At 36.3% G+C, this 27831-nt stretch overlaps 2 protein-coding genes across 4 annotated transcripts in view; one reads left to right on the top strand and one right to left on the bottom strand.

Moving 5' to 3' along the window:
* LOC126816108 (uncharacterized) overlaps window positions 1-27831 on the bottom strand; it is a 52675-nt gene that overhangs the window by 8969 nt on the left and 15875 nt on the right. The window lies entirely within an intron of this gene.
* LOC126816120 (fatty acid-binding protein homolog 5) lies at window positions 2926-26634 on the top strand. Of its 2 annotated transcripts, XM_050542329.2 has the most exons (5): window positions 2926-3061; window positions 23680-23818; window positions 24034-24206; window positions 25857-25970; window positions 26549-26634. In XM_050542329.2, the coding sequence occupies exons 2-5, from the start codon at window positions 23749-23751 to the stop codon at window positions 26609-26611; spliced, it is 420 nt and encodes a 139-aa protein (XP_050398286.1). In that variant the 5' UTR covers window positions 2926-3061; window positions 23680-23748; the 3' UTR covers window positions 26612-26634. The 2 variants fall into 2 exon arrangements, with proteins under 2 accessions (XP_050398286.1, XP_055955349.1); XM_056099374.1 differs by lacking the exons at window positions 2926-3061; window positions 23680-23818; window positions 24034-24206 and adding exons at window positions 18494-18614; window positions 19358-19530.

Here is a 27831-nt window from a genome sequence, read left to right as displayed (position 1 = left end):
GAATTATAGTAAAATATAATTTCGATATTTTACGCTATAATACTGATAAACCTACATCTCAGAGGTTTTCAAAATTTCTGTGAATGTTCAGTTAATCCAATAGGGAACGGAACATAACCAAAATTCAGAGTCGTACATACATTTTTGAATGGGACATTTGCTTATTGTTTTACACACCATATTTTTGTTTTAATATTGCTAAAATATTTTATCCACTGAAACCCAGCATGTGACTTTTCTTTTTCATAAACAATATTTTATTCAGAAATTGAAAGGAATTGAGGAACGGGCATAGCCTATATGACCTCTCTCATAAATACAAGAATTAATATGTATATGTAAAAGGAAAAAGTGACTTGCTGTGAGTCCTACATAAAACAAATATCATTGATTTTTCTTTTAAAGATACATTATGGGAGATTAGATATAGAGCTGGTAGGTCTCGCTATACTAGTTAAAAACTAGATATTGTAAAGGAACTTTGCTGAATATTTGAGTCAAATTGGTTCACCCTGAAACGAGTATTTAGCGATTGAATTTTGGGCCTAGCCCCGATCATCATTACTAAAGTCGGTACGATAAAAACATAGTCTCGATTATTCATGTTCTTTTTTTAATCACAAACAGCAGACCGGATTCTAATCCAGTAAATATCACAGGCTATCGATGCCATTGAGAGTTAATTATGGTCTGGATAACTTAATGAATATCTAATTAATAATTTAGATAACATTTCAGGCCTAAAGAAAGACCTGCAATTGGCAGATTTACCTCGTGCATAATGTATGTTTAAGTTGTACCCTAACATTCAGATTCAATGAGCCCAGACAGGAATATATATATACCAGAGCGCTAACCGGTTACCAATGCATGTGGTCCAACACTCCTGAAGATCAACCCTCCGTACACGCAATGTTTCTAAATATATCTTTTTGTTTTTCTTTTTGTTATTGACATGCAACTTGGACGTTGTTTTGGCAGTAAGTATAAATAAACAATTAGCACTGTTATTGATATAATTACAAACTTGGCGTGATTTTATACAATAAAAAAACAGGAATAATCAATAAAGGGGGAATAACCAGATAACGCCGATGCGAATACTATAAGGCATCAGACTACCGTCTTACTTTTCAATGTTTCTATTTTTAACGAAATGGAATGAAATGAAATGAAATGGGGTTTAACGTCCGATTGTTCTGTTCCGATTGAGCTAATGAAGACGGGCATACGCCATAGAGTGTGTTATGAGGGGGACATTTGGCCCAGACAGCGGCACGACGGTCTACTCTTACATCGAATTCCAACTGCCAAGGGATCTTTTACGTGCACGCCAATGTATACACAGGACCTCGTGTTTTCGGGCCATCCGAACGACTATTCATCTGTCCTTGTCAGGCCCCCCGTCATGCTATTTTTAACGATAAATACAATAACCATTACAGGGGAAGATAACCAGGGAAAGGTTAATGTGAATACTTTAAGGGTTCAGACTACTATTACTGTTATATATTTATGGTTTTTTTTGTCGATTTATCAGCTTTCTTTATGTACTCGTATTTTGTACAAAAATAATGAAATGAAATAAAATTAGGTTTAACGCCCTACTTTTCTGAGTCAACCAGCGTAATGACGACGGACATATGACCCGCAGTATCCTCTGCAGATAATTCGGCACGAAACAATGTATGGACCTGTGTCCTTTTCTACTCGAAAAACAAATACAAGGGCAGACAATAGGGTAATGCTTTGATGGACCACCCTACCTTTCGCTATTTACTTCAACGTTTATTTTGAGTTTAATACTTAGTGGATTTCATTTTTGTTGGGGGGAGGGGGGGGGGATACGGGCCACCTCGATTTTTTATTATGAATACGACTTGGTCTAGAATCGAATAAAGTATTTTCGAAACGTAAATTAATAAATCAAACGAAATTTTGTACATTGTGATCACGAAGATCTTAAAGCTAATATTGACTGGTTTCTAGATTAGGATTTGAAGTAGGTGAGGCAAGATAAATTAAAACACCTAGAGCAACGTCTACGCCAGTTATAAATCTGTGAACAATTTGTAAACATAATCCACGACCTTATTGATAATACAAAATTTTTAGTTTTTCATAAAATAATTCGACATATAATTCGATTTTCCTGCGTGGTTTGTCCTTGTCAGCTATGCAATAACTATGTCCAGCCGTTCGGGTGGGACAAACACCTGAGGTCCCGTGAATCCGCTGCCGTGTACATAAAAGAACCCTTTTAAGATCCTTCTTCATCAGCCGGTTGATGTAAAAATATACGAAGTAAACCCTATTTTATTTCATTGCAGTATTTTTGCATAACTAGGTAAATTAAACATACATTATGCAAGAGTTAAATCTGCCAATTGCAGGTCTTTCTTTATGGCTTGAAATGTTATCTAAATTATTAATTAGACATTAATTAACTTATCCAGACCATAATCAACTATCGATGTCGTCTCTAGCCTGCGATATTTACTGGATTAGGATCCGATTTGCTGCCCAACTTTCATTCATGATTTAATCATGAAATGGATGATCGAGACTATGTTTTTATCGTACCGACTTTAGTAATGATAATCGAGGCTAGGCCGAAAATTCAATCGCTAAATTCTCGGTTCAGAGTTGATCAATTTGACTGAAATTTTCAGCAAATTGCCTTTACATTATCTAGTTTTTAACTATTATAGTGAGAACTACCAGCTCTTTAGCTAATCTCCCATAATGTATATTTAAGGTTTTCTTTAACATATGATATATTTATATCTATTGATTAACATTTTAAAATTGTCTTTTTTAGATGAATTATGTTTCCCCTCCTTTCAGTTTTTAGAAAATTCTGTAGTGTCGCCGGAAGATTATGTTTAAGTTAATTTCGTGACAAATCTGACCTCTAGACGAACTTCTACTATAACTGATAACAATTTATAGTTTGATATACTCAATGAACTGATAACAAATAAGCTTGCATATTGGTATTATAAACCACAGAAGACAGTGAAGAAGGAGTGAAGGATTCATTAAATTCATAAAAACTCAGGTAAGACCAATATAGATATACCTTTCAATATACAAAAAAAATAATGATAATAATTTATTCATTTATATAGGGTAGCGAAATCAAGCACACGGGGGCTTTAATGCGCTTTCAAGATGGCGACATAGGATATCGTACCATACAAATAGAGATAAATTTGAAGATAAATTGCACATATATGGAGTGATACGAAAGTAGATATCGATAAAACACAAATCTGCACACTTTTAAAAAAAAAAACATTTTAAAGTTAATATTAAGTTGGCGTTTAAAATTAGCAATCCTACAAGCTGAGACATGTCATTTAATAAATATGGCACAGCGTGTGATATTAGCTATAAAGGAGTTAAACGATTTGGGTCTTGCGATCTGAAATTTCTATAAGTTCACATTGGTAAACGGGTGATTCAGAATTATTACGGGACAAAACGGTAACGGTCAACTCCTGAACTTAATACGGGACTTGATAGGTAGCCAATTTCGTTTTTTGTAGGACTTGGGGAATGATTGGAGGGCTTTGAACAGGTAACAATTATTAATGTGTTAGAAAGTTGTATTATGAAAGGCGTAGAACGAGGTCAGAAATGTATATAATACCATATATAAGTATAACATTTCAAAAGTTAGAAGTGTGTAGTGGGATGCTCGCCTTGCAAAACTCAAAACGAAGAAACACGTGTCAGAGTTGTTGTTTGTCAGATGTAAGAACAGCAATGAGATTGTTCATCCTTTTCGTACTTCAAAGTTGGGTAGGGAAATGTCACGTGACTTCACAAATCATTGTAAAAGCATTAAATTGTCTTAGAACTGATAGAAATGGTAAGTATACACTATTTCAAACACGATCCCCTTTAGATGTTACATATTAACAGAGAACTTTGGGGTCTTGATCACCCAGTTATCACCGATTATACAGCCAAGCTATTTATAAGTGTAATTATTAACATCTCCCAGACAATAATGCACCCCCTCCCCCACAGTACTATTGTTACACCGGTGATTTTAACAGATATCAATTACCAGCTATTTACCACGTTTTAAAACTGGGCAGTATTTATCGACCAACATCCAATGTACATGTGGAACTGTTATATGTGCATTCGGTTGGAAATCCCCTAAGCACAAACTCGTCCATAGCAACTGATTATACATTTTACTTTGTATTTCTTTTGGACCTGATCTGCCCTGAATTTTAAACATGTCATATTTGTTATTTATTTGAACTTTGAACCCTGATTGCTTCACCATGATGATATATATTATTGTCATACAATGTACGTACCAGTGTTACTAGAGTAGAATACTAGTACTGGTACACACTGATCCGCAGTGAATATTTGCTTGGCCGCGACAATCACTGATAAGGATGACATTGATGCGGCTTAATGAGCTAGAAATATTAAATTTTTTACTGCGACAAATTAAATTCTAAAACATTTTTTGTATATATTGGAAAAATAAATAAAGGCGTTTGACGTATTTGTAGGTAAAAATTATTTCCGATTTAGTGTAAATGGGTATTAAATTGACTAAAATGCAGCATTCTCTCCGAAGCAGTTATGTCTTATGTAAACAATGCACGCGCCATTCAGCCAATGATTCACACCGCGTGCTGTGACAGCACGTGTTAAGGCAGTCATCTATGACAGAGATATTATACGAGACTCATAATTCTCTGTGAAACAGATTGGTACTGGTAGTCATAGGGTGTGCACGATTGTGCAAAATATGGAGTTCAGCTTTTTCATCCCCCGGTATCCGGCCTGTTGTGGGTAGAATCGTGATGCAATCAAGTGGTTAGCTAAGATGATGATTGGTCGATATAGTATTCATTATCGGAACATCTATTTGAGTATCTGCCAAGACAATAAGTATAAGATAGAATACTAGACAAAGATTCCCGGTCGGTAATAGCAGTGTTCGGCCAGTGGCCCAATCTAAATGTGCTTTTCTTTTTCATTCATTGAATTGGACTTTAGCATGTCCTACATTTTCAACGCTGACCTTGGATAGATTAACCGGTGACTAAGAGAATGTAGTATAAAGATACTATATTTGTGTATCCAAAATCAAATTTATAACTCGTTTCGTAACACCGTCTATCCAGATTTTGTTACCCGATTGTGTATGGAGGTGAATAGCTAACAAGGTGCTCGCGGTTTCGGTTCCAGATTCTCCAGTCTGGTTACCCGAGTGCCAGGGCATTTGATATCGAGGTGCAAACAAAAGAAGTATTGAATGTGGTAGATACGTCGCTAGCACATTACATGAAATATGCTGGTCTTTATGGGTTCGGAAAATTTAGTTCTTAATATATCCTTTACAACACTCACCCTCGAAGTCCGCCGCTATGTACACACCCTCGAACAATTACCACACATGAATACTGAGATGAATGCGATTTAAGTATAGGAGCGTGAGATTTTGTACTGTAACATTACGATAATCGTCCTCCTGCAATATCAATATTTACGTCCCAACCTTAAACCATTAAACCATACATAAAGAACTTGTTTTCTATTTTATCATCTTAAATTAGTATTGATGGGGTTAAAATATAGAACGCTTGAATTGTATATGTTACAGTGTCTTTTATATTTCATTTTCAAGAAACTTTATGGTTAAATCAGTTTGCAACACATCACAGGTATCCAATCGTACCAAAAACAACGATAAACGTTATAACAAGTTCCCTTGAGTGTCGCGAGTATTTTTGTGTTATAATAAAAAGGTCATGTATGGTGGCTGATTGGTATCATGTAGTCATATCGATGTTCATCCGAAAACACGACATTTTACCCCGACAACATCATGACATTTTATCCCGACAATACGACATTTTTTACGCGACATTGGGAAATTTTAAAGCTTCGTTTATGTACACGCCAATGTGTACACAGGATTCTTGACCAACACCGGGTTCAGTGTACATAATCCTAATACTGAATTGGGCATGGTCATTTCTACCATTGTTCTGGAAAGGCGACCACCCGGCATCACGACTTTTTGCGCGACATTATGCTATTTTTAATGTCGGGTTTTCGGGTGAAAATGACGTATTGTCGGGTTAAAATGTCGTGATGTCGTGTTGTCGCTTTAAGAAGGTCGCGACATCGTGACATGATACCAATCAGCCACCGTAGCCTTGAGTTTCACTGTATTATTTATAACAGTAATAAACTGTGACAGGATCAGTCAGTACGTGTAGCATACATTATGTAAGTGTAACGCATGTCGCTATAGTAATAACATAACATAGATTTAAATCAATTGGCCATTCGCTGTATACAATGTCATTGGCTTGAATCGATATCATAAACTCGGTTGGTCAGTCGCTGTATAAAAAGACAGAAACTCGAATCATTTATTTCGAGTTAGGAGGTATATCAATGCTAATCGCTAAGTGATGTATATCCAGTTGTCACAGAGGGAGCTGGTCGTTAAGTAGTGCATTGTGAATTAATCAACTAATCATTTGATACTATTGGCGATATAAGCAGCTCATAGATATAATTTAGCGATAGTAATAAATTTATTTATATCGGTGTTCGTTTGAGTGAGGTTTTGATTAACTAATGATAAAATACTGACCGCGATATTGAAACTGATCAAATAGTGAACTTTGAACCTTGTCTACGATATCACCCTTGGTGGAAGTGGACGTAAAACTCAAGGAACGAACGAACGAACGAACGGACTTTGAGCTTCATCAAGTGTGTTATATGACATAATATAGGCTACTTATCAACGAAGACGAACGACAAACCTAAAGCCCTTCGATCATACATTGAAAGAGGGCTTATTATATAGTATACAATATATATATATATATATATATATATATGATTTTCTCAGCAGTTTCTTATAATAGTATACATCTTAGTGACATATCCGTTAAGCAAGGAGCTACAGTGTAACCCATTGAACAGTACGGTTTACTATATAACTAACTGTCCGTGTAGAGTTGAAACGACCTTGATAGACCGTATAGGCTTTTGTCTGATTTTCAACCAACGCCAAACCTTCAAACGCGAACACTTCACATCCATATTACGCTGACTCGTTAAATTTTTATTGACTAACTATAAAATACTGACACGATATTATTAGTGATCAGTTATTGAACTTTGAACTTTAACCTTTTGCGTAATTTGTTCAAACATTTTTTAATCGAGGAGACGGGTTAAGAACTAGTTATACGATTCGGTGTTTCGTCATAGCAAGCTGTTTAAAGGAATTCTCGCTGAACGTACTACTGACAACATGGGAAAATTACTTGGCAACTGGAAATTGGAGAAAAATGATAACTGGGATGAATTCATGTTAGCCATGGGTAAGTAAAAGTATTCTATTGTTTGATAGTCCCAAATACTACCCCAACAGAAATGAAATGAAATTGGGTTTAATATCTTACATGTCTGAAATGAAATAGGGTTTAACGTCCAACTTTGCTGCATCGACTGGGCTAATATAAGGACGGGCGTATGTCATACAGTGTGCTATGAGGAAAATTTTGCCCGGACAGTGGCACTACGGCCTACTCTTATATCGAATTCCAACTGTCAAGGGATCTTTTACATGCACGCCAATGGGTACACGGGCCCTCGGTTTTTCGTCCCATCCGAACGACTAGACAGCTGTCCTTATCAGGCCCTCCGCCCTGATTCACTGACAAGGGGGAACCACGCCGAAAAATCTGAATTAAATTTCTTGGCCAATGCATTGATAGAACACCCGACCTCCAGGCTAGCGAGCCAGTGTGTTACCCACTTAGCCACCGTGACCCCCTTTATATCTTCATAAAATCCATAATACAACGCTATATACAAGAAAATACGCACACAGCTATGACATTAAATATATGTTCTCTATTCCCTAGCTTGGGTTTTGCGACCTTACGCTCTTCTTTCTAAGTCTACATGATGATCTCCCTCGGCCGAGGAGGCTGTGGGTATGATGTTCCCCTAGGAACTCCTAGGATCGACTAGCGGATGTCTGAAGAAACTTAAACCACACACTTTCCTTATAAAGAGGATATGTGCGTGAATCATGTACTGACCCCGGGAAATTGACCAGGTACTTCCTTTGTCAGATTGGGCAGTTGCACAGAAGCTATCCTGGATTTAAACCCAATGTTCTAATATGGGCACCAAGGAGGAGGAGCGGATGACGGATATCCACGCTTCTAAAGCGTGGGATTCCATATTTAGGGATAAGTATTCCATTAACCCAATGTTTATGAAAATGAGCTAATCTATACTCCAGAGACCTCCGACCTGATGTCTTATCATAACGTAATAGAACATCATTTACCCCGAGATAAATTTTAGCAGGGACATCATTAACGTAAGAGGATATCATTTAACACATCATTTATTTAACCACTTTAATGTATTAAACAGTACATCATTTAGAGAACTTAAATAACCTCTACAGTATATGTATATGATTTCAACAATGCATATATTTGTATTGGTATTATATTCCCAATTGTTTTTTTACTTGGACGTTTTGGAAGCATAACCCAGCACACGTTACAATGCATGTATATCTTTTTTACTACGGTTGTCTACAAATGAAAATAATCAATGTTTGTACTATGGTTTTATATCAATGATTAAATATTTCAGGCGTGAATTTTGTTTTGAGAAAAGTGGCCAGCAAAATAACAGTCTGTCAGGAAATTATACAAAATGGCGACAACTGGGAAATCAACATGACATCCACGTTTAAAAACAAATCCGTTAAGTTTCAACTAGGAGTTCCATTTGATGACGAAACGATGGATGGAAGAAAAATCAAGGTAATTACATATTTACGTTTTAAATCTAACAATCTTTGATTGTATTAGAAACCATATAAAATAAAGACAGGGAAACATCGCAGAAATTAAAGCGTTAGATCTGTAACCTATTCGACTGCATCATGGTGGGTATCTAAGTCATTTGACTGGTTGACTGTGAGAGATAATTCGGGACCTCCTAGATCCGTAATACCACAGTTGAATGTTCGATTCTCACGCCAGATGTATTTCGAAACAGTATCCCTACATTCTCGTCTATCAGATGGGAAAGTGCTAGGTACAATTCATGCATAGAAGACACCTCTTCAAAGAGTCAAGATATTAGTATGTTCTGTGGGCAAAGGACGTGAAGTGAATATTACATTGCTTTACTTCAAACACACGAACCACCTGCCACACGTCCAGCTCGCCAATGCAACATGAAACCATTTATTTTTGCCTCTCCGGCCCCCATTCATTTGCAGTTCACTGGAATAATCAATGGGAAGTTCAGGATCACCATAGACATCCATATGATTAACTAACCCTATCTGCACTATGACCAGGAACAAGTATGCAAACTCTAATATATATGGACAACTTTTAAAACTTGGCCTGCATTATTTTTAGGCAACGTTTACCCTGGAAGATGACGTTTTAGTTTTAAATCAGAAAGGTATTAAGGAAGGCGACTTGGATACGTTAGTTACAAGAAAGGTTGATGAAAATGATCAATTGATAGAGGTGAGATAGAGCATACCATATTAATCTTTAAGTGGCATTTAGCGATTGTGAAACACATTAACAGAACACAGTTTTTATGGGAAACAATCACTGGTTTATTCTAAAAGCACGACGTTTCGACAAGTATCCTCTTATCGTGCTTGATAACGATAAGAGGATACTTGTCGAAACGTCGTGCTTTTAGAATAAACTAGTGATTGTATCCCATAAAAACTGTGTTCTGTTCATACAATATTAACATGTATTAATGTCTGTATGAATGAATGCGGGAGAGATATGGGGTTTATCGTCCGACGTTTCTGTGTCAACCGGGCTAGTATGGACGGGCATTGGTCGTTCATTGGTCATACATTGTGAAATGACAGCAGTTGAATTCCAGCTGTCAATGATTCGGTTACGTGCACGCCAACGTGTACACGGTATCTTGCTTTTACATTTCACCCCGACGATGATACGCTGTCTCCACCACCCTCGTTCTGTGCCACTGGCAGTAAGTTTTAACCGCCACCGCCATATTCTTCCAATCAATAGAAAAGTTATATTTTGGTTTGAAAACGTGAAATTAGAATTTATTAGGATAACTTGCTTGCCAGTAATTGTCTTTAGCTGTGGGAGGAAACCACTAGCTTTGACAGGCGACCCAAGTCCATGTACCGTAAAAGCGGGGAACCGGAATTCGCTCAATGCCAGACCTTACAATCTAACGCTTACACGTCAAACCATTCGGTCATCCAAACCTCCGGATAGGCTAATTAAGTCTTACGTCTGTTATTTTCTTATCATTTCAGACTTTTAAAATACTACAGAAGAATGTGGTAGCTGTAAAAACTTCAAAACGTTACACACCCTAGAATGATATTATACACTGTTTTAAATATTTTATAGTTCTATTATATTTCTTTTCAATGTTTCTACTTTTAAATACAATAAGCAATACAAGGGAAGATAACCAGGGAAAGGTTGATGTGAATACTCTAAGGGATCACACTACTATTACTGTTATATGTTTATTTTTTTTTTATCGATTTATCCGCTTCCTTTATGTACATGTGTTTTGTACAAAGATAATGAATTGAAATAAAACTGCGTTTAACGCCCTACTTTTCTGAGTCAACCAGCGTAATGACGACGTACATATGACCTTCAGTATTAACATAATATTGGGGTCTCAATCGCGGGGTTGGATGGCCGAATTGTTAGCGCGTGCGGGTTGTAACATAAGGTCTGTCATTTATGTGACGTCATCCTTTGATGTTGGCGTACCATTATTTCAAATAGTGGTACGGGCAACGTGCCCAGCGTACATTATTTATACTAGATGAAATATTGGACTATCGTGACGATATCATCGAAATGCACGTGTTGAATAGTGTCTGTATTTTAAGTTGTTTAGTGATCTCGTGCAAGACGTTGCGCATTATATAGATGTAGACTTCGGACTATCGTCCTTCTGCAAAATCAATATTTATGTTCCACCCTCGACCATTAAACCACACTTAAAGAACTTGCTTCATTCATGGGGTTAAAATATAGAACGGTTGTATGGTAGCAGTGTTCTATATAACCATGTTTCTTAATTTATAAATAATACAGGGGTTAGAATATAGGACGGTAGTTTTCTATTTTATCATTTTAGATTAGTATTGATGGGGTTAAAATATAGAACGCTTGAATTGTATGTTACAGTGTCTATCACATTTCATTTTCATGAAAGTTTATGGTTAAATCAGTTTGCAACATCACAGGTATCCAATCGTACCAAAAATGTAACATCACAGGTGTGCAATCGTACCAAAAACAACGCTAAACGTTATAACGAGTTGCCCTTGAGTGTCGCAAGTATCTTTGTGTTATAATACAGAGGTCATGTATGGTGGCCGGTTGGTATCATGTCATGTCGTAATGCCGACCTTCATAGGACGGCAACCCGACAATACGACATCACGACATTTTAACCGGACAAGCCAACATCACGACAATACGACATTTTACGCGATATTATGACATTTTAAAGGTTTTTTTATGTACACACGGGACCTTGTGTTTTTGTCCCATCTATGCAACTAGACACAGTTCTCTACCGGGCCCATCGACAAAATCCTGGGAAAATTTCTTGACCCACACCAGGATCATTGTACATAATCCTAATATTGGGATGGGTGTGGTCGCTTCTACCATTGTTCTGGAAAGGCGACCACTCGGCATCACGACTCTTTAACCCACAATAATAAGACATTTTTAAGCGACATTATGACATTAAAAATGTCGGGTTGTCGGGTAAAAATGTCGTAAGGTCAATATCACGACATCATGACATCGCGACATGATAGCAATCGGCCATAGTCCTGAGTTTAACTGCTTTACTTATAACAGTGGTAAAGTCCCAGCACAGGATTCAGTCAGTACATGCATGTAGCATACATAATGTAAGTGTAAAGCATGTCGCTATAGTAACAACATAACATAGATTTAAATCAATTGGCCATTCGCTGTATACAATGTCATTTGCTGGAATCGATATCATAAACTCGTTTGGTCAGTCGCTGTGTAAAATGACAGAACACTGAACCCTCATATAACACGATTTTATTTCGTATATCCAGTTGTTACAGAGGGAGCTGACCGTTAAGTGGTGCATTGTGAATCAATCAGTCAATTATTAGATGCTATTGGCGATAGATATAATTTGACGATTGTAACAAACTTATTTATATCGGTGTTGCGGTTGAGTGGGGTTTTGATTAACTAATGATAAAATAGTGAACGCGACATTAAAACTGAACTTGGAACTTGATCGATCAAGTGCAAGTGTGTTAATGGCATAATATAGGCTACATAGCAACGAATACAAACAGCAAACCTAAAGCCCTCCAATCATATATTGAAAGGGAGCCTATTGTATACAATATATGAATATAGAATTGTGTATACACGCCTTATGATTTTCTCAGCAGTTTCATATAATAGTACACATCTTACTAACTGTCCGTATAGGGGTGAAACGACCTTCATATCATATAGGCCGTTTAGTCTTTTGTCTGATTTTGAACCCATGTCAAACCATCAGATATATTTATCGGTTTTAATTAACTAACAATAAAACACTGATGCGATATTATTAGTGATCAGTTATTGACCTTTAAACATTTTTCAACCGAGGAGACGGGACACGAACTAGTTATAGGATTCCGTGTTTCGTCATATCAAGCTGTTTAAAGGAATTCTTGCTGAACGTACTACTGACAACATGGGAAAAATACTTGGCAACTGGAAATTAGAGAAAAATGAAAACTGGGATGAGTTCATGAAAGCCATGGGTAAGTAAATCTATTCTTTTTGGGCTTAGATTTTATTGAGTTTAACCATCCAACATGTTTGTACCAACTTGCCATTGAAATGGGGTTTAACGCCCTACTTTTCTGTGGGATAAAGCAGGAAGACATACGCCATGCTGTGGGCAATGGGGTGAATTTTGTCCGGACAGCGATGTTACGACCTACTCTTATACGTGAACGCCAATGTGTACACGGGACCTCGGCTTTTTATTACTATCCGAGCGACTAGACAGCTGTGTTTGTCAGAAACTCCGTCATGCACCATTGACAAGGGGAAACAACGCCGGAAATTTCCGACGAACTTTCTCAGTCAACACCGGGAGCGAACCTGAGACGTGCTATTGAAGACGGATATAAGCGATTCAGTGTGTGCACGCCTCATCCAATTCCAACAGCCAAGGCTTCTTTTACGTCCCCTGCGACCGACTAGACGTCAGCCATTGGCAGACTCTTTGCACTGGAGCTCTGACAATGGGCAACCAATCTGAGAAAAATCCAGAGGGTCATCCCCGGGACCTTCTGTTGTGGCAGCGTGGCTCTGACTTAATCGTAAGCGAGTTTAATATTAGGCCGACGTCTTTGATAGGGTCCAATTATTCCGATTATTGGTATCATTTAAGATAAACTACCACCCTTAAAATGATTACAAAATATAACTATTGACAACACAATAGCAATCAAATACGGCCTAACATGGCCGTGACATGCGTGCAAAATGTGTACCATGTTATGCATATATTTTAATTAAGACTCTTTGTTTTCATGAACTTTTCGGAAGAATAACCTCGAAAATGTTTGTACTATGGTTGTATATCAATGATAAAAAAAACGATGTATGTACTATGGTTGTATATCAATGATAAAAAAAACGATGTATGTACTATGGTTGTATATCATTAATAAAAACCGATGTTTGTACTATGGTTGTATATCAATGATAAAAAAAACGATGTATGTACTATGGTTGTATATCATTAATAAAAACCGATGTATGTACTATGGTTGTATATCAATGATAAAAAAAACGATGTATGTACTATGGTTGTATATCATTAATAAAAACCGATGTATGTACTATGGTTGTATATCAATGATAAAAAAAACGATGTATGTACTATGGTTGTATATCATTAATAAAAACCGATGTTTGTACTATGGTTGTATATCAATGATAACAGCTAATGATTGTACTATGGTTGTATACCAGTGATAACAATCAATTTTTATACTATATATGTAGTTAATCAATGATAACAATGAATGTTTATACTATAGTTGTATACCAATTATAACAACCAGTGTTTATACTATAGTTGTATACCAATTATAACAACCAGTGTTTATACTATAGTTGTATACCAATTATAACAGCCTATGTTGTACTATGGTTAAATGATGAAATATTTCAGGCTTGAATATTGTTATGAGAAAAGTGGCCAACTCAGTAACAATCTGTCAGGAAATTATACAAAATGGCGACAACTGGGAAATCAACATGACATCAACGTTGAAAAACAAATCCCTTAAGTTTCAACTAGGAGTTCCATTTGATGACGAAACGATGGATGGAAGAAAAATCAAGGTAATTACATATTTACAGTTTACATCTAACAATCTGTGATTGTATTACACGCCATATTAAATAAAGAGAGAGGGGACATCGCAGAGGTTAAGGAACTAGATCTATAAGCATCCGGCTGCATGTTCAATCCTTACTATTCGGGGTTCAAGTCATTTGAGGGAAAAACTTAGTTATGTTCTTTGCCGGCGACCAGGGTTATGAGCTGAACTCAGCTACTCCAAGAACCGGGGGAAAGACGTGAAGTGAAAATTACATTGTTTTACTTTTACTCCAAACAACCGAGCCACCGACCACACGTCTAGAAACATGAAACCATTTATGTTTGCCTCTCCGCCCCCCCCCCCTCCGTTCATTTGCAATTCACCGGAGTGGTCAATGGGAAGTTCAGCATCACCATAGACCTTCATAGGAATAACTAAGAAGTTTCCATGAACGAAATAACTAACACTATCTGCACTATAACCAGGAATTACTATACAAACTCTGATATATATGGACAACTTTAAATACTAGGTCTGGATTATTTTTAGGCAACGTTTACCCTAGAAGATGACATTCTAGTTTTAAATCAGAAAGGTATTAAAGAAGGCGACATGGAAACGGTGATTACCAGACAAGTTGATGAAAATGATGAACTGATAGAGGTGAGAAATAGCATACAATATCAACATGTATTAATGTCCGTATGAATGAATGAATGAGCGAAATGGTGTTTAACGTCAACCGGGATAACGAAGACGGGTGTAGGTCATACATTGTGAACTGATACCAGTTGAATTCCTACTGTCAAGGATTCGTTCATCGAGATTTCCCGGCATGGTTTCCCCTTGTCGGTGGTGCAGGGCGGAGGGCCTGACAAGGACGTAAACGATCCCTTAGCAATTGGAATTAGATATAAGAGTAGGCCTGGGCAAAATGTCCCCCATAGCACACTGTATGGCGTATGCCCGTCTTCATCAGTCCAGTCGGGGCAGAACAGTAGGACGTTAAATCCCATTTCATGTCATTTCTCGTCAAGGATTCGCTTACGTGCACGCCAACGTGTACAGGGTATCTTGCTTTTTTTGCTTTTTTTTATCTCACCCCGACGATTATACGCTGTCTCGACCACCCCCGCCCTGTGCCACTGGCACTGTAAGTTTTAACCGCCACTGCCATATATTTCCAATCATTAGAAAAGTTATATTTTGATTTGAACCCACGGAGTTCAAATTTGAACTTTAAGATTGTCGGGAAAAATGGCGTAATTGTTAAAAAGGCTTGATTTGAACCCTAGGCATCTGAATAAAATTGCCAGCTCTCAGCTACCCAATAATTTAACTCTCAATTAGTCTTACTCTGCTGTTATGACCAAAGGGAGGCATGAAATAGCGAAAAGATTGTCTATATAAATAGCCAGATTATGCTGCACGGTGGCTTTGTAGGTTAAGGGAGAGGCGTTGTTCATTTTTATTTCAATAATTTGCTTGCATGTAATTGTCTTTAGCTGAGGGAGGAAACCAAAGGCCACAGAAAAAAAAAAACGAGGTTGGACAAGCGATCCAACTCCTTGACACGTGCAAGAGGAAAACCGAAATCACGCCATTTCGCTCAATGCCTGACCTTACGATCTAACGCGCACGCGTTAAACCATTCAGCGGATAGGCTAAAGCGGTCCATACACGTTCAATAAATATCAAAGAAACTTTGATCCCTCAATTAATTGATTCAATTAAATTGTTTCAATTAATTCGCCGTCAATGTCCTCTATACCCGTTCAATTTCTTCGTCAATTAAATGATATCAATTAATCGGCATCAATTAATTGACGAATAAATTGAACGTGTATGACCCGCTTAAGTCTTACGTCTATTATTTCTTATCATTTCAGACCTTTAAAATACTACAGAAGAATGTGGTAGCTGTAAAAACTTCAAAACGATACACACCCTAGGATGATATTATACATTGTTTTAAATATTTTTATTTATTTTTTATTTCTTTTATATAGGATGCCATATAAATCCATCTGATCTTATTTACATCTTATCGTGATTTTTGATATGAATATGTCAACATATGTAAAAACAATTAACTGTTCTCTATTTGTAAAAAGAAATACGCTTGGGTTTAGTGTTTGACATTGAATTTACTATGACTTAGCTAGTTGACGTTCCCCCTTATGCAAATATTTTCCACAGAATGTAAACTAGAAGCTGAAGATACCTCGTAACTAAGGAAGTAGCCGCTACACTTGACAGAATACTTTCCCGTCTGGATAACTGTACAATCTTGCTATCTAGTCGCCGGAGAAACCAACTTGACCGACTCGAACGAATCCATGATGCCATATTTACAACTAAAATCATTGCACTGGCGAGTCCCGCCAAGAACTAATGATGTGAACAGCTCTAAGAGACTTACGATCAAATCATCAAAGCAAACCAAATTCTCCCATTTAGCAATTGAAGTCTTTCCGGTGCCAGCTTTTTCGTACAGCTGAATCCAAAACATTGAATTCTCCATCAGATTACTTCCGAATTGGAGCCAGTTCGAATCTCGTCTTTAAGACAAACCCGTTTGAACTGTGGTGTATTCACCTTTCTATGTTAGGATGAGTCACGCATTTGGATGGACATTTATTATTATAATTATATAACTGTAGAATAAAAATTTAGCCAAAATTGTTAACGAAGAAAACTATTCATTTGATAAAAACAAATAAACCATAAAATACCATTAATGAACACGTAAATTCAATTAAATTAACACATGAAATTGAAATAAATTTACATATGAAATTCAAATAAATTAACTTATGAAATTCATATCAAGGCATGAAATTCAATCCAATGCATACAATTTAAATCGACACCTAAATTCATAAAAATCAACCCATTACCTTTTATACATGAATGACTTCCACACTTAAAGACCCTGAGAACCTAATAAAAACCGTGTGAATTAATCCAAGCTTTATCATAGGTATGGATTGACATGTTCAATATTAATGAATTGGACACTTTGCCATTATATCTAATTATATCTAATTTGATATTAAATCGCCCCATAGTGTTTTTGTTTTTCTTTAAAGAAAACACGAAGCGATTTCTTTGAAGGATTATCTATATTATTTGTGTTTTCACAACTCCCCGCCTAAAATTGGTCGCAGCTTTGCCAAGCGGTATGAGAAGCGGTAAAATGTATCCTAGGGAGAGGAAGAGCACATAAGCATACCCTGCCTCACATACGAGTTGTTGTTTCAATATATTACGCAATGTCTTAAGCTCGAGACCATTAAACAACTTGAAATACATACACTCGCGCGTGCTTTGCAATGAAATACGTCACACGGGTCCAAAATTTTAACTAGTATAAGTAATGTATGCTTGCCACATTGCCCGTACCATTATTTGAAATAATGATACGCCAACATCAAAGGATAACGTCAAAGCTGTATTTTAATATCATGTAATTCACATATTGTATATAGATTTTGACTTTGGAAATGTAGATAAATAAATATTGACCTTCAAGGAAATGTAAATATCTAAATACTATAATATTAAATTGTATATTGCATTGTATATATATTTTTATCCATTAATGAGTGTAACTATATTTTTTGTGACTAGATTGTATGGGCCTCAATTTCATCAATCGTAGCCAATGATATTAAATCAAATGTAAGAATCTATAAGACTGTATTGTGTGTTGGTGAACAAGGTTCCATCCAATCCGAGGAGTGCTGTGATTGGCACAAATATAACGACTAAATGGGGTTTGCTTCCACCACCAAATAATGTTATATCGCTACTCAATATCGTGCTTTCGGACACAGATGTCCAAAATATGGACCCAATAGTTCTCATTGCCATTTTACTATCTTTTTGACTTGCGGTGGTAAATTAACAATGCGAGTCATAGACATCCCCTCTCAAATAAAGTACAATTTAAGGAAATCTCTACCTTTTAGGCAAAGGCTGGACATTTCCGTTCCTGGAATAAGCATCGTTTCATTAATCAAAAACCAACAAAGAAGCTACTGATTTCTGTGAATCAAAATGTCGAAGTTATTGGGGCATTGGAAACTAGATAAAAGTGAAAATTTTGATGAATATATGAAATCTATGGGTATGTACAACATTTTCGTTCAGAAATACTTTGTCCATGAAGTGTCTCGCCTGTGGCCTTTTAAACCCATTGTGACTGAGATATTTTACTCACACTGTCCGTCACCGGAAATAGTCTCATAAACTATTCCACTAACCTCATCTGGTTTTCAAACACAGAGAGCAAAGCTGTATTACTGGACATAACGACAAGCATAATTGTGCACACAAACTCACACTAATGACGACCAGATTGTTTTATTGTATTATTGGGTATGACGATGGCAATAAGTGTGCACGCCAGTGACAACCAGATTATTTTTATTGTATTATTGGGTATGACAATATACAGTAAGTGTGCACACAAACTCACACTAATGACGATTAGATTGTTTTAGTATATTATCATAATTGGATATGACAATTACAATAAGTGTGCACACCAATGGCGATCAGATTATTTTTATTGTATTATTGGGTATATGTATGACGATGACTATAAGTGAGCACATAAACTCACGTGAACGACGACCAATTTCTTTCTATTGTGTAATTGGGTATGACGACACCAATACGCGGTAGCGACGATCAGATTGTTTTGGGGGGTTATGACGATGACAATAAATGTGCACACAAGAAACCAGATTATTTTTAATTACATCCCATTAACCCGATCTGGTTTCCAAATCTAGATAAAAAAAAAATACTGTATTTTAGGGTACGAACACAACAGATGCAGTTTGTATTTTTTTTCTATTTTGTCAGGTGTGAGCTACGTTTTAAGGAAGGTTGGTAATTCCATTACAAGTTACGAGGAAATCAGACAAAATGGCGACGAGTGGGAAATATTGGTAACCTCCACCTTTAAAAACCAGACGTTAAAATTTAAACTTGGGGAAGAATTTGATGAAAACACGATTGATGGCAGGCACGTAAAGGTGGGTTTGCCAGCTAGTACACCTGGTACACGGATAGACACAAGATTGGAAACTTTCTCAGAAACCTCTCGACCAACACTGGACGTGAAACCCCCTTGTTATTAAGCCAGAAGCCTAATCACAAGTCATTGGTTCTCCAAGACTAAGCATTCTGAAAATCAATGTCGCTGTACCAATTATGGACTAGATTGTTGGGTTTCGAAAATGAAATGAAATGGGGTTTAACGTCCTACTGTTCTGCTCCGAACTGGGCTAATGAAGAAGGGCATGTACCATACAGTGTGCTATGAGGGAAGTTTTGCCGGGATAGCAAAATATTGTGATTGATATTAAGATCCAACTGTCAAAGGATCTTTTACGTGCACACAGGACCTCGGTACACAGTCCCATCCGAACGACTAGACAACTGTCCTTGTCAGGCCCTCCGTCCTGCATCACTGACAAGGAAGAATCACGCCGGAAAATCTCGATGAACTTTCTCGGCCAATGCAGGGATCGAACACCCGACCTCCAGGCTAGTGAGCCAGCGTCTTATCCACTTAGCCACCGTGACCCCCTGTTGGGTTTCGAATCCTGTTGCAACGTGACATACAATCCAACTTTATTAGATAAATTTTGATCCCAATCAAATTGATCTTACTGCTTTAGGTTTAAAGAGTTCATTGTTTTTATATTTTAGTCAACTTTTACCCTAGAAGATGGCGTGTTAGTTCAGATACAGAAAGCAACTAAAGAGGGAGTGTGTGACTGTCAGATATCTAGAAAAGCAGTCGGCGATGATACACTAGTACTGGTAATATTAAATTCATATAATTTCTATAACGTTCAATGACTTTAACCAGGGACTAGTTGCACACACGCGATAATCATCGCTTGGGTGCGATGCTTTTCACAAAAAAAGCCCAAGGTTCCAAATGTACGATCGACACGAAACCAGTGTCCTGTTTCACGAAATCGTAACTAAAGATAAAATTTAAATTTTAGTAGATACTTCAATTTTAATTGGCTAAGCACTAAAATCAATCTAATGTTATCCAATCAAATTACTAAAATTTGGATTTTATCTTAGTTAAAATGTCGTGAAGCAGGCCCCTGGCATGATTGTTCGTTGTACCATGGCAACATACGTGTACAATATGTTTCTAGTACACGTACTTGAAGTTCATGATGTTCACGTGCAGTGTTATATAGCGTTTACACGAACATTAACATAAACGTTTCTGGATTAAAGTCCACAACTGAACATCTATAGGCTTTATAGGCTTACAATTCCTGATGACGAAATAACTGCAATCAAACTGACATTGTTACGCATCGTCTTTGTGATTAATATTAAGACAATGTACGTGTAGATGCAAAATAGGGTTACTTGGTACAGCCTAGATTAGTTGTTCCTATGAATGCGAAGTTTTTTCTACCAATATAGTGTAATAATAATGTCACATATCTAGTGAAGTTATTTTGAAATTTAATGGATATCTAGACTAATGATATTATTTTCTATTTAATTTTGTTTGTATATCCAGTCGTATTAATTTTATTTAATTGTCTTTAATATGGAATGACATTCTTCCATTCCATTAGAGATCTAAATGTGTTATTTTTAATTTTCAGACTTTCAGGAATCTCAAGAAAGATGTTACTACAGTTAGAACATTTAAAAGATACACACCATAGACAAAATATATTACACTAGTTGTATTTAAAAATTATTATGTTTATTTTAAACTCAGTGCAAACTTGGATTGGATATTTGAGCGTAGTATTGTGGCCTAATACTGTAGCATAGAACCCGTAATATGGTGTTATATTCTATTTAATTATATATCTATCTAGTCTTGTTTATCCAATGTATTTTTACTTCCGATCGTTATATTACTAGTTTTTATACTTTATAGATATTATGTAGAACTCGTTAGATACCTTGATTGTTGTCCACTCCCCCCCCCCCTCTCTCTCTCTCTAGATATGTCAGAGTATCTAGATTTGTCACTCATATATCTAATCTTATCCAGTGTATTTTTTTTACCTTTAGTGTTTATTTAGTTTGTATACATCATAGATCTGATATAGAACTTGTTGGTAAATGTATGTATATTAGATACCTGGGGCATGTTTCACGAAATTTTTAACTAAGATAAAATCCAAATTTTATTAATTTGATTGGATAATATTAGATTGATTTTAGTGCTTAGCCAATTAAAATTGAAGTATCTATCAAAACTTGGATTTTATCTTTAGTTAAGTTTTCTAGAAACAGGGCCTTGGATTAACTATTTTCTTCTATATCCACTCCAGATCTGTCAAAATATCAAGATCTGTCTTATCGCACAAATAATCTTTTTTTATTCTGCTTACAATGTATGCCATTTTTCTTCTATGTAGATATTTTTCTATTGATATTTGTCTATTTAATCAGGTGGTGCTATAAATAAACTGTTTAGTGTTCTTAATCGTCTCCTGTCTCTTTCACTCTGGGGTCGGAACAACGTGGAGCCCGGCGACGTTTTGAAATTTCTTGTAATTAAGGATATCTTTTAAAGAACCATTATAAAGTCTTATAAAGATTTTATAAAGAAAGCACAATATTTGAGTAGGCTGTGCAAGGAGAGCAGCCACCCTTGAACTAGCGTTTCGCAATGTGCAATTCAACCAAAATTAGAATAACAAAGGGGTAATATTTGGTGGTCTGTATCCAAACAATGTTAATCGGGGTAGTCTCCCTTTAATCAGTGTTTCACATGGCCGAAACCACATTGATTAGCAGTGAATACTGATCAGCAGTGAATATTCGTTCGCTAGGCCGCTAAAATCACTGAAAGGGATGTCATAGGTGAAGCTTAATGAACCCACAATATTAACCGTTTACCTTCTGCAAATTAAATTCTAGAACATTTTTAAGCATTATAAAAATAAATAAAGATGTTTGAACTATATGTACGTAAAAATTATTTCATATTTAGTGTAAATGGGTATGTACAATGAGTAAAAAGCACCATTCTGCCCGAACTAGTAACATCCTATGTAAACAATGCAAGCGCCATTGAACTAATGGTTGATACCGCGTGATGTGACGTCACATGTTGAAAGCAGTCATCTTTTATAGAGTTATTAGAAGGCTTTCGTAATACCTCTTTGAAACAAATTGGATCGGGACACCATCTACGATTTGAATACTGAAACATTTACTACATTTCTGTTTTCATTGAGAATCATGAAGATTTTTCTTAAGAGCAGAAATTTATTTGTTGTTTGTGTAGGTAACGGTGCATAGTATTGATATTTATTAAATAAAAGTATATATTTTAATTTGTTTGTTTTAGGAAAAGGGTTTCAAATAACTTCGAAATGAATCGACAACTCAATGTATAGTGATGATACTCGATATAACCGTGTGCTAATTATATTGGCTAAAGTCTAAAAGTAGTTGAATATCTTATATTATAATGTTTTTGTTTCAAAAGATTAAGGGTCAATTGACATGTTTTACTAGTTATTAGTCGACAGCAGGTCGACAAATCTGTATATAGTCCACCTAATGTTTTTTGATGGATTATATATCTTCAATATTGTGTTGATTCAAATTCCGCGTGATGTCACACTGGCATCCTTAGAGAAATTGAAATATTCACGATGTCCGTCATGAGTCATTTTCTGGTTATTTAGTTGGATTTCTATTTGTGGCCAATTCCCTGGAAGCTCGGGTTGAAGGTGGTTTCTGTAGGAATTGAACTCGCTCAATCCATTGAGCATTGATATCCCCTCTCCGAAAGTGACAGCTAATTCCGCTAGGGGCCAATTTGGAAAATCCAAACATCCCATTTATAGGCGTATAATATATTGAAATATAGGTTTTTGAGGACATTTAATTCCGATATAAACATAAAAATATGTTCCGACCAAAGGGTATTCCGATATGACCGTAATATTCAAAATTGCGGTCACAAAAGTAAAATTGCATGTCCGGTTCTCAGAGTAAAATTATGCAATTATAGTTTTGTTTTTCATCTAAGCTGTCTATGGGACTGTGTTTGGGGTAAATTGCTATTGAGGCCTTTCATACAAATCACAACAATAACCTCATGTGAAATCAAATTTAACCAAGTATCTACATTTACGCTAATACTGAATATCATATCTGTTTTCCAGCAAACAAAAGCCATAAACCGATCGCCCAAATAGAAACACCACAGCGGCAGCTGATATTTTTGGAACACTATGTCAAAGTTAGTGGGACATTGGAAACTAGAAAAAAATGAAAATTTCGATGAATATATGAAGTCTATGGGTATGTAAAACGCTTTCTACCACACAGCCGTTGTCAGTGGGGTGCCTTGGGATTCTAAGAGGGGCATAACTCCAAACTTTAGAAATAAAAATGTCAGGAGCCCTTGGCAGTTGGAATTTACAACATTCACCTTGTAGCATACTGCCTTTGTTCATTAGCCCGGTTGGTGAGAAAAGTAAACACCATTTCATGCTTATTTCCTTTATTTCTTTCAGGTGTAAATTATGTATTAAGGAAGGTTGGTGGTTCTATTACAAGTTACGAAGAAATCAGACAAAATGGCGACGAGTGGGAGATATTGATAACATCCACGTTTAAAAACCAGACGTTAAAATTTAAACTGGGGGAAGAATTTGACGAACACACGATGGATGGCAGGCACGTAAAGGTGGGTTTCTCAAAATTAAGAAGTTATGGTTGTAATCCCGGCTATAATCTGCCGTGTTCCAATCTTTGTGTATACAGGCTGGACTTCCTCCGATGCTTAAAGGGCCAATCCCGATAATATTTTGGAGAATAAAACTGATTACTGTTGTGTTAAAATCCCTTAAAATCCTCAACCTTAGGGCCGAGCAACTAACTCGACGTATTTGATACGTTTTCAAACAACTTAAACCCGCCAGTCTTAATCTGGAAGTGGGGACCGGTGCCCCGAGCTGTATTATGCGGTGTCTGGATAATACCAGACTTTTATTTTAGAAGAATAATGTGTAGGTGAAATTTACCTTTCGTTATCAAGTACAGCACATGGGTCATTAACTGAATAAGCCCCTAAAGGAACGGGAATCGATTATCAGGTCACCCAACGAAAGAATTGACCCAAAATCTTAAAAGGGTTACGTGTCCGAATAAGCAGTTTTGACGTTCACGTCCAAATGACTCAATATTTTGAGCTGAAATTTTGAGACAGGGTAAATACACCATTCCTTTATATTTTGGCGCTTAAATTTCATACGTACTCGGAATTTTATTTTTGAGACTCTTTAAACATACATACATTATGCAAGAGCCAAATCTACCTATTACAGATCTTTCTTTAGGCATGAAATGGTATCTAAATTATATTAGACATTAATTAACTTATCGAGACCATATGCAACTCTCAATGCCATCGCTAGCCTGTGATATTTGCGGATTGGAATACATGTTGTTGTTTTTTTTTTTAAAAATAATTAAATCAATAAATGGATAATCGAGACTTTGTTTTTAGCCTACCGACTTTAGCAATGATGATCGAGGCTAGCCTACAATTCCAAAGCTAATATCTCGGTTCAGAGTGGAGCAATTTGACTGACATTTTCAGCATATTCCCTTTACTTTATCTAATCTCCCATAATCCCCTTTAATGTACAATGCATTCAACTCTTCCTGGGCCTATGGACATTTACTCGAGTGCCATGAACATTACTTCCTGGTACATGTCCTATATTTAGAGAAAAGCGTCGCCAAACTATATTTACATTACTTTGGCACTTGGTAAATATCAAATGCTTTTATTTGGAATTATTAATTTATAATCAGTAACATATATTTATAGAAGTTCGTTACATAGGTGAGTTTTCGTTACACAGTGGATGACTGAAGGAAATGAAATGGGGTTTAACGTTCTACTGTGCTACTCCGACTGGGCTAATGAAGACGGGCATGCGCCATACAGTGTACTATGAGTGCAATTTCGCCCTGACTTTGGCGCTATGACCGACTGTTATTTCTAATTCCAATTGTCAAATGTATACACGGCACCTCGGTTTTTCGTCCCACCCGAACGACTATACGTTGTCCCTTGCCAGACCCCCTGTCCTGCAGCACTGACAAGGATGAGCCACATCGGAAAATCCCTATGAACTTTCTCGACCAAAGCAGGTTAGCGAGCCAACGCCATACCCACTAAACCATCGTGACTCCTGATGGATGAAGGCGTACAACAATAAATTGCACTCTATCATTTTTAAAACAATCCAATTAAACACGTTTTATTTGGCCTAAATAATTGACCTTACTGCTTTCAGATTAACTATTATTTGTTTTAATATTTCAGTCAACTTTTACCCTAGAAGATGGGGCATTGGTTCAGATACAGAAAGCAATTAAAGAGGGAGAATGCGATTCTCATATGTCTAGAACATTAGCCGATGATGATACACTAATACTGGTAATATTAAATACATTTCATTCAATTGATGCAGTGTTGTGTACTTTAAACGTCCTGCACAAGAACATCATTTGAAATTATTTAGTGCAAATCATATCAAATATATAAAATATAGACGGACACATCTGATGCAAAACATGGTATTTCTGAACACGAAATTTGCTGTTGATTTTTTTGTATTTTTATTATTTTTATCATTATTTCTATCATTTTATTATATTATATATTTAATAATATAATTTTTATTTAATTATATATCTAAAGACATGTTTATTTTATTTTTATTGTATATCTATATGTAATGATATATTTTTCTTAAATTTTATTGTATATCTATTTATTTAATTTATATTGTTTAAATTTTGTTGTATATCTAATGATGGCAATTTTATTATTTGAAATCTCATGATATTATATTTTTTTTTCTATCTTGTATATATTATCATATCTTATTATAAATATAATGCTATTATTTATCTATTATTTATAACTATTTCAATTTTATGATATTTTTTTCTCTATTTTGTAATTATATTATTATATTTTAACATATCTGAACAAATTATTTAAATTTTCAGACATTCCGGAATATCCAGAAAGATGTTACGACAGTTAGAACATTTAAAAGATACACACCTTAAATACCACGACACTACAGACAAAATAAATGACAATAGATGTAGCTAAAGGAGTTTGTTTAATTTAAACTAATATAAGACAACACAGTTCTATGGATAACAATCACTATATTATAATCACACGACGTTTCGACAGGATTTCACTGGTCGTTATCAACTGTGTTGTGTTATATTATGTTCAATCGCTAAATGCCATTCAAAGATTATAATTTAACCTAAGCATAAACCTCATCAAATTCAATGATGGAATACATAGAGGTGCGACTATGTAACCCAGGGCATTATTAGTTTTGGCAAACCAGTGCCACGGCGGTGCAAAACTTGAGATTTCTGCCGTATTTATCACTTATTAAAGATACATTATGGGGGATAAGATAAAGAGCTGACAGTTCTCGCTATAATAGTTAACAACTTGATAATGTAAAGGGAATTTGATGGAAATTTCAGACAAATTGATCCTCTATGAACCGAGAATTAAACGATTGAAATTTCGGCCTAGCCTCGATCATCATTACTAAAGCCTGTACGATAAAACACATAGTCTCGATCATCCATTTCATGATTAAATTATGAATAGAAGTCGAGCAGCAAATGGGATCCTAATCCAGTAAATATCGCAGGCTAGCGATGCCATTGAGAGTTGATTATGGTCTGGATTAGTTAATTAATGTCTAATTAATAATTTAGATAACATTTCAGGCCTAAAAATGACCTGCAATTGGTAGATTTAGCTCTTGCATAATGTATGTTTAAATTCCTTTACAGCCAGTGTCTGTCACGTTCGTGTTGTTATGGACAGGGCAGTTAACTTTGAAGTCCTACTCAGGTGTTGGGTGGTCGGATGGTCTAAAGCACGCACTTTAGATCATAAGGCCTGCCATTGAGTCAAATGGGGTGGTTAGATTCCCCCGGTTGCACGTGACAAGGAGTGGGGTCGCCTGTCCAACCTCGTGAGTTATCTCCGGGTCCTCCTGTTTCCTCCCACTACTAAAAAGCCATATATGCGCCAGAGAGAGCGAGAGATGGGTGGCCGAATGGTTAACGCGTGCGTTTGATCATACGGTCTTTCATTGAGTCAAGTGGCGTGGTTTCGAATCCCCGCTTGTACGTGACAAGGAGTAGGGTCGCCTGTCTAACCTCGTGGGTTTTCTCCGGGTCCTCCGCCCCCCCCCCCCATACACACACTGCTAAGGACCCCTACGCACAAGCGAATTATTGAGATA

Source organism: Patella vulgata, chromosome 3, assembly GCF_932274485.2.
Source record: "Patella vulgata chromosome 3, xgPatVulg1.2, whole genome shotgun sequence".
Lineage (NCBI taxonomy): Eukaryota > Metazoa > Mollusca > Gastropoda > Patellidae > Patella > Patella vulgata.
The sequence above is the reverse complement of the archived record's forward strand: the minus strand, read 5'-3'. Positions and strand labels throughout refer to the sequence as shown.

Coding starts and splice junctions, on each gene's coding strand:
- LOC126816120 (XM_050542329.2), top strand. CDS start 23,749: ATGTCAAAGTTAGTGGGACATTGGAAACTAGAAAAAAATGAAAATTTC. Junction 23,819..24,033: donor TGAATATATGAAGTCTATGG/GTATGTAAAACG, acceptor TATTTCTTTCAG/GTGTAAATTATGTATTAAGG. Junction 25,971..26,548: donor ATGATGATACACTAATACTG/GTAATATTAAAT, acceptor TTAAATTTTCAG/ACATTCCGGAATATCCAGAA.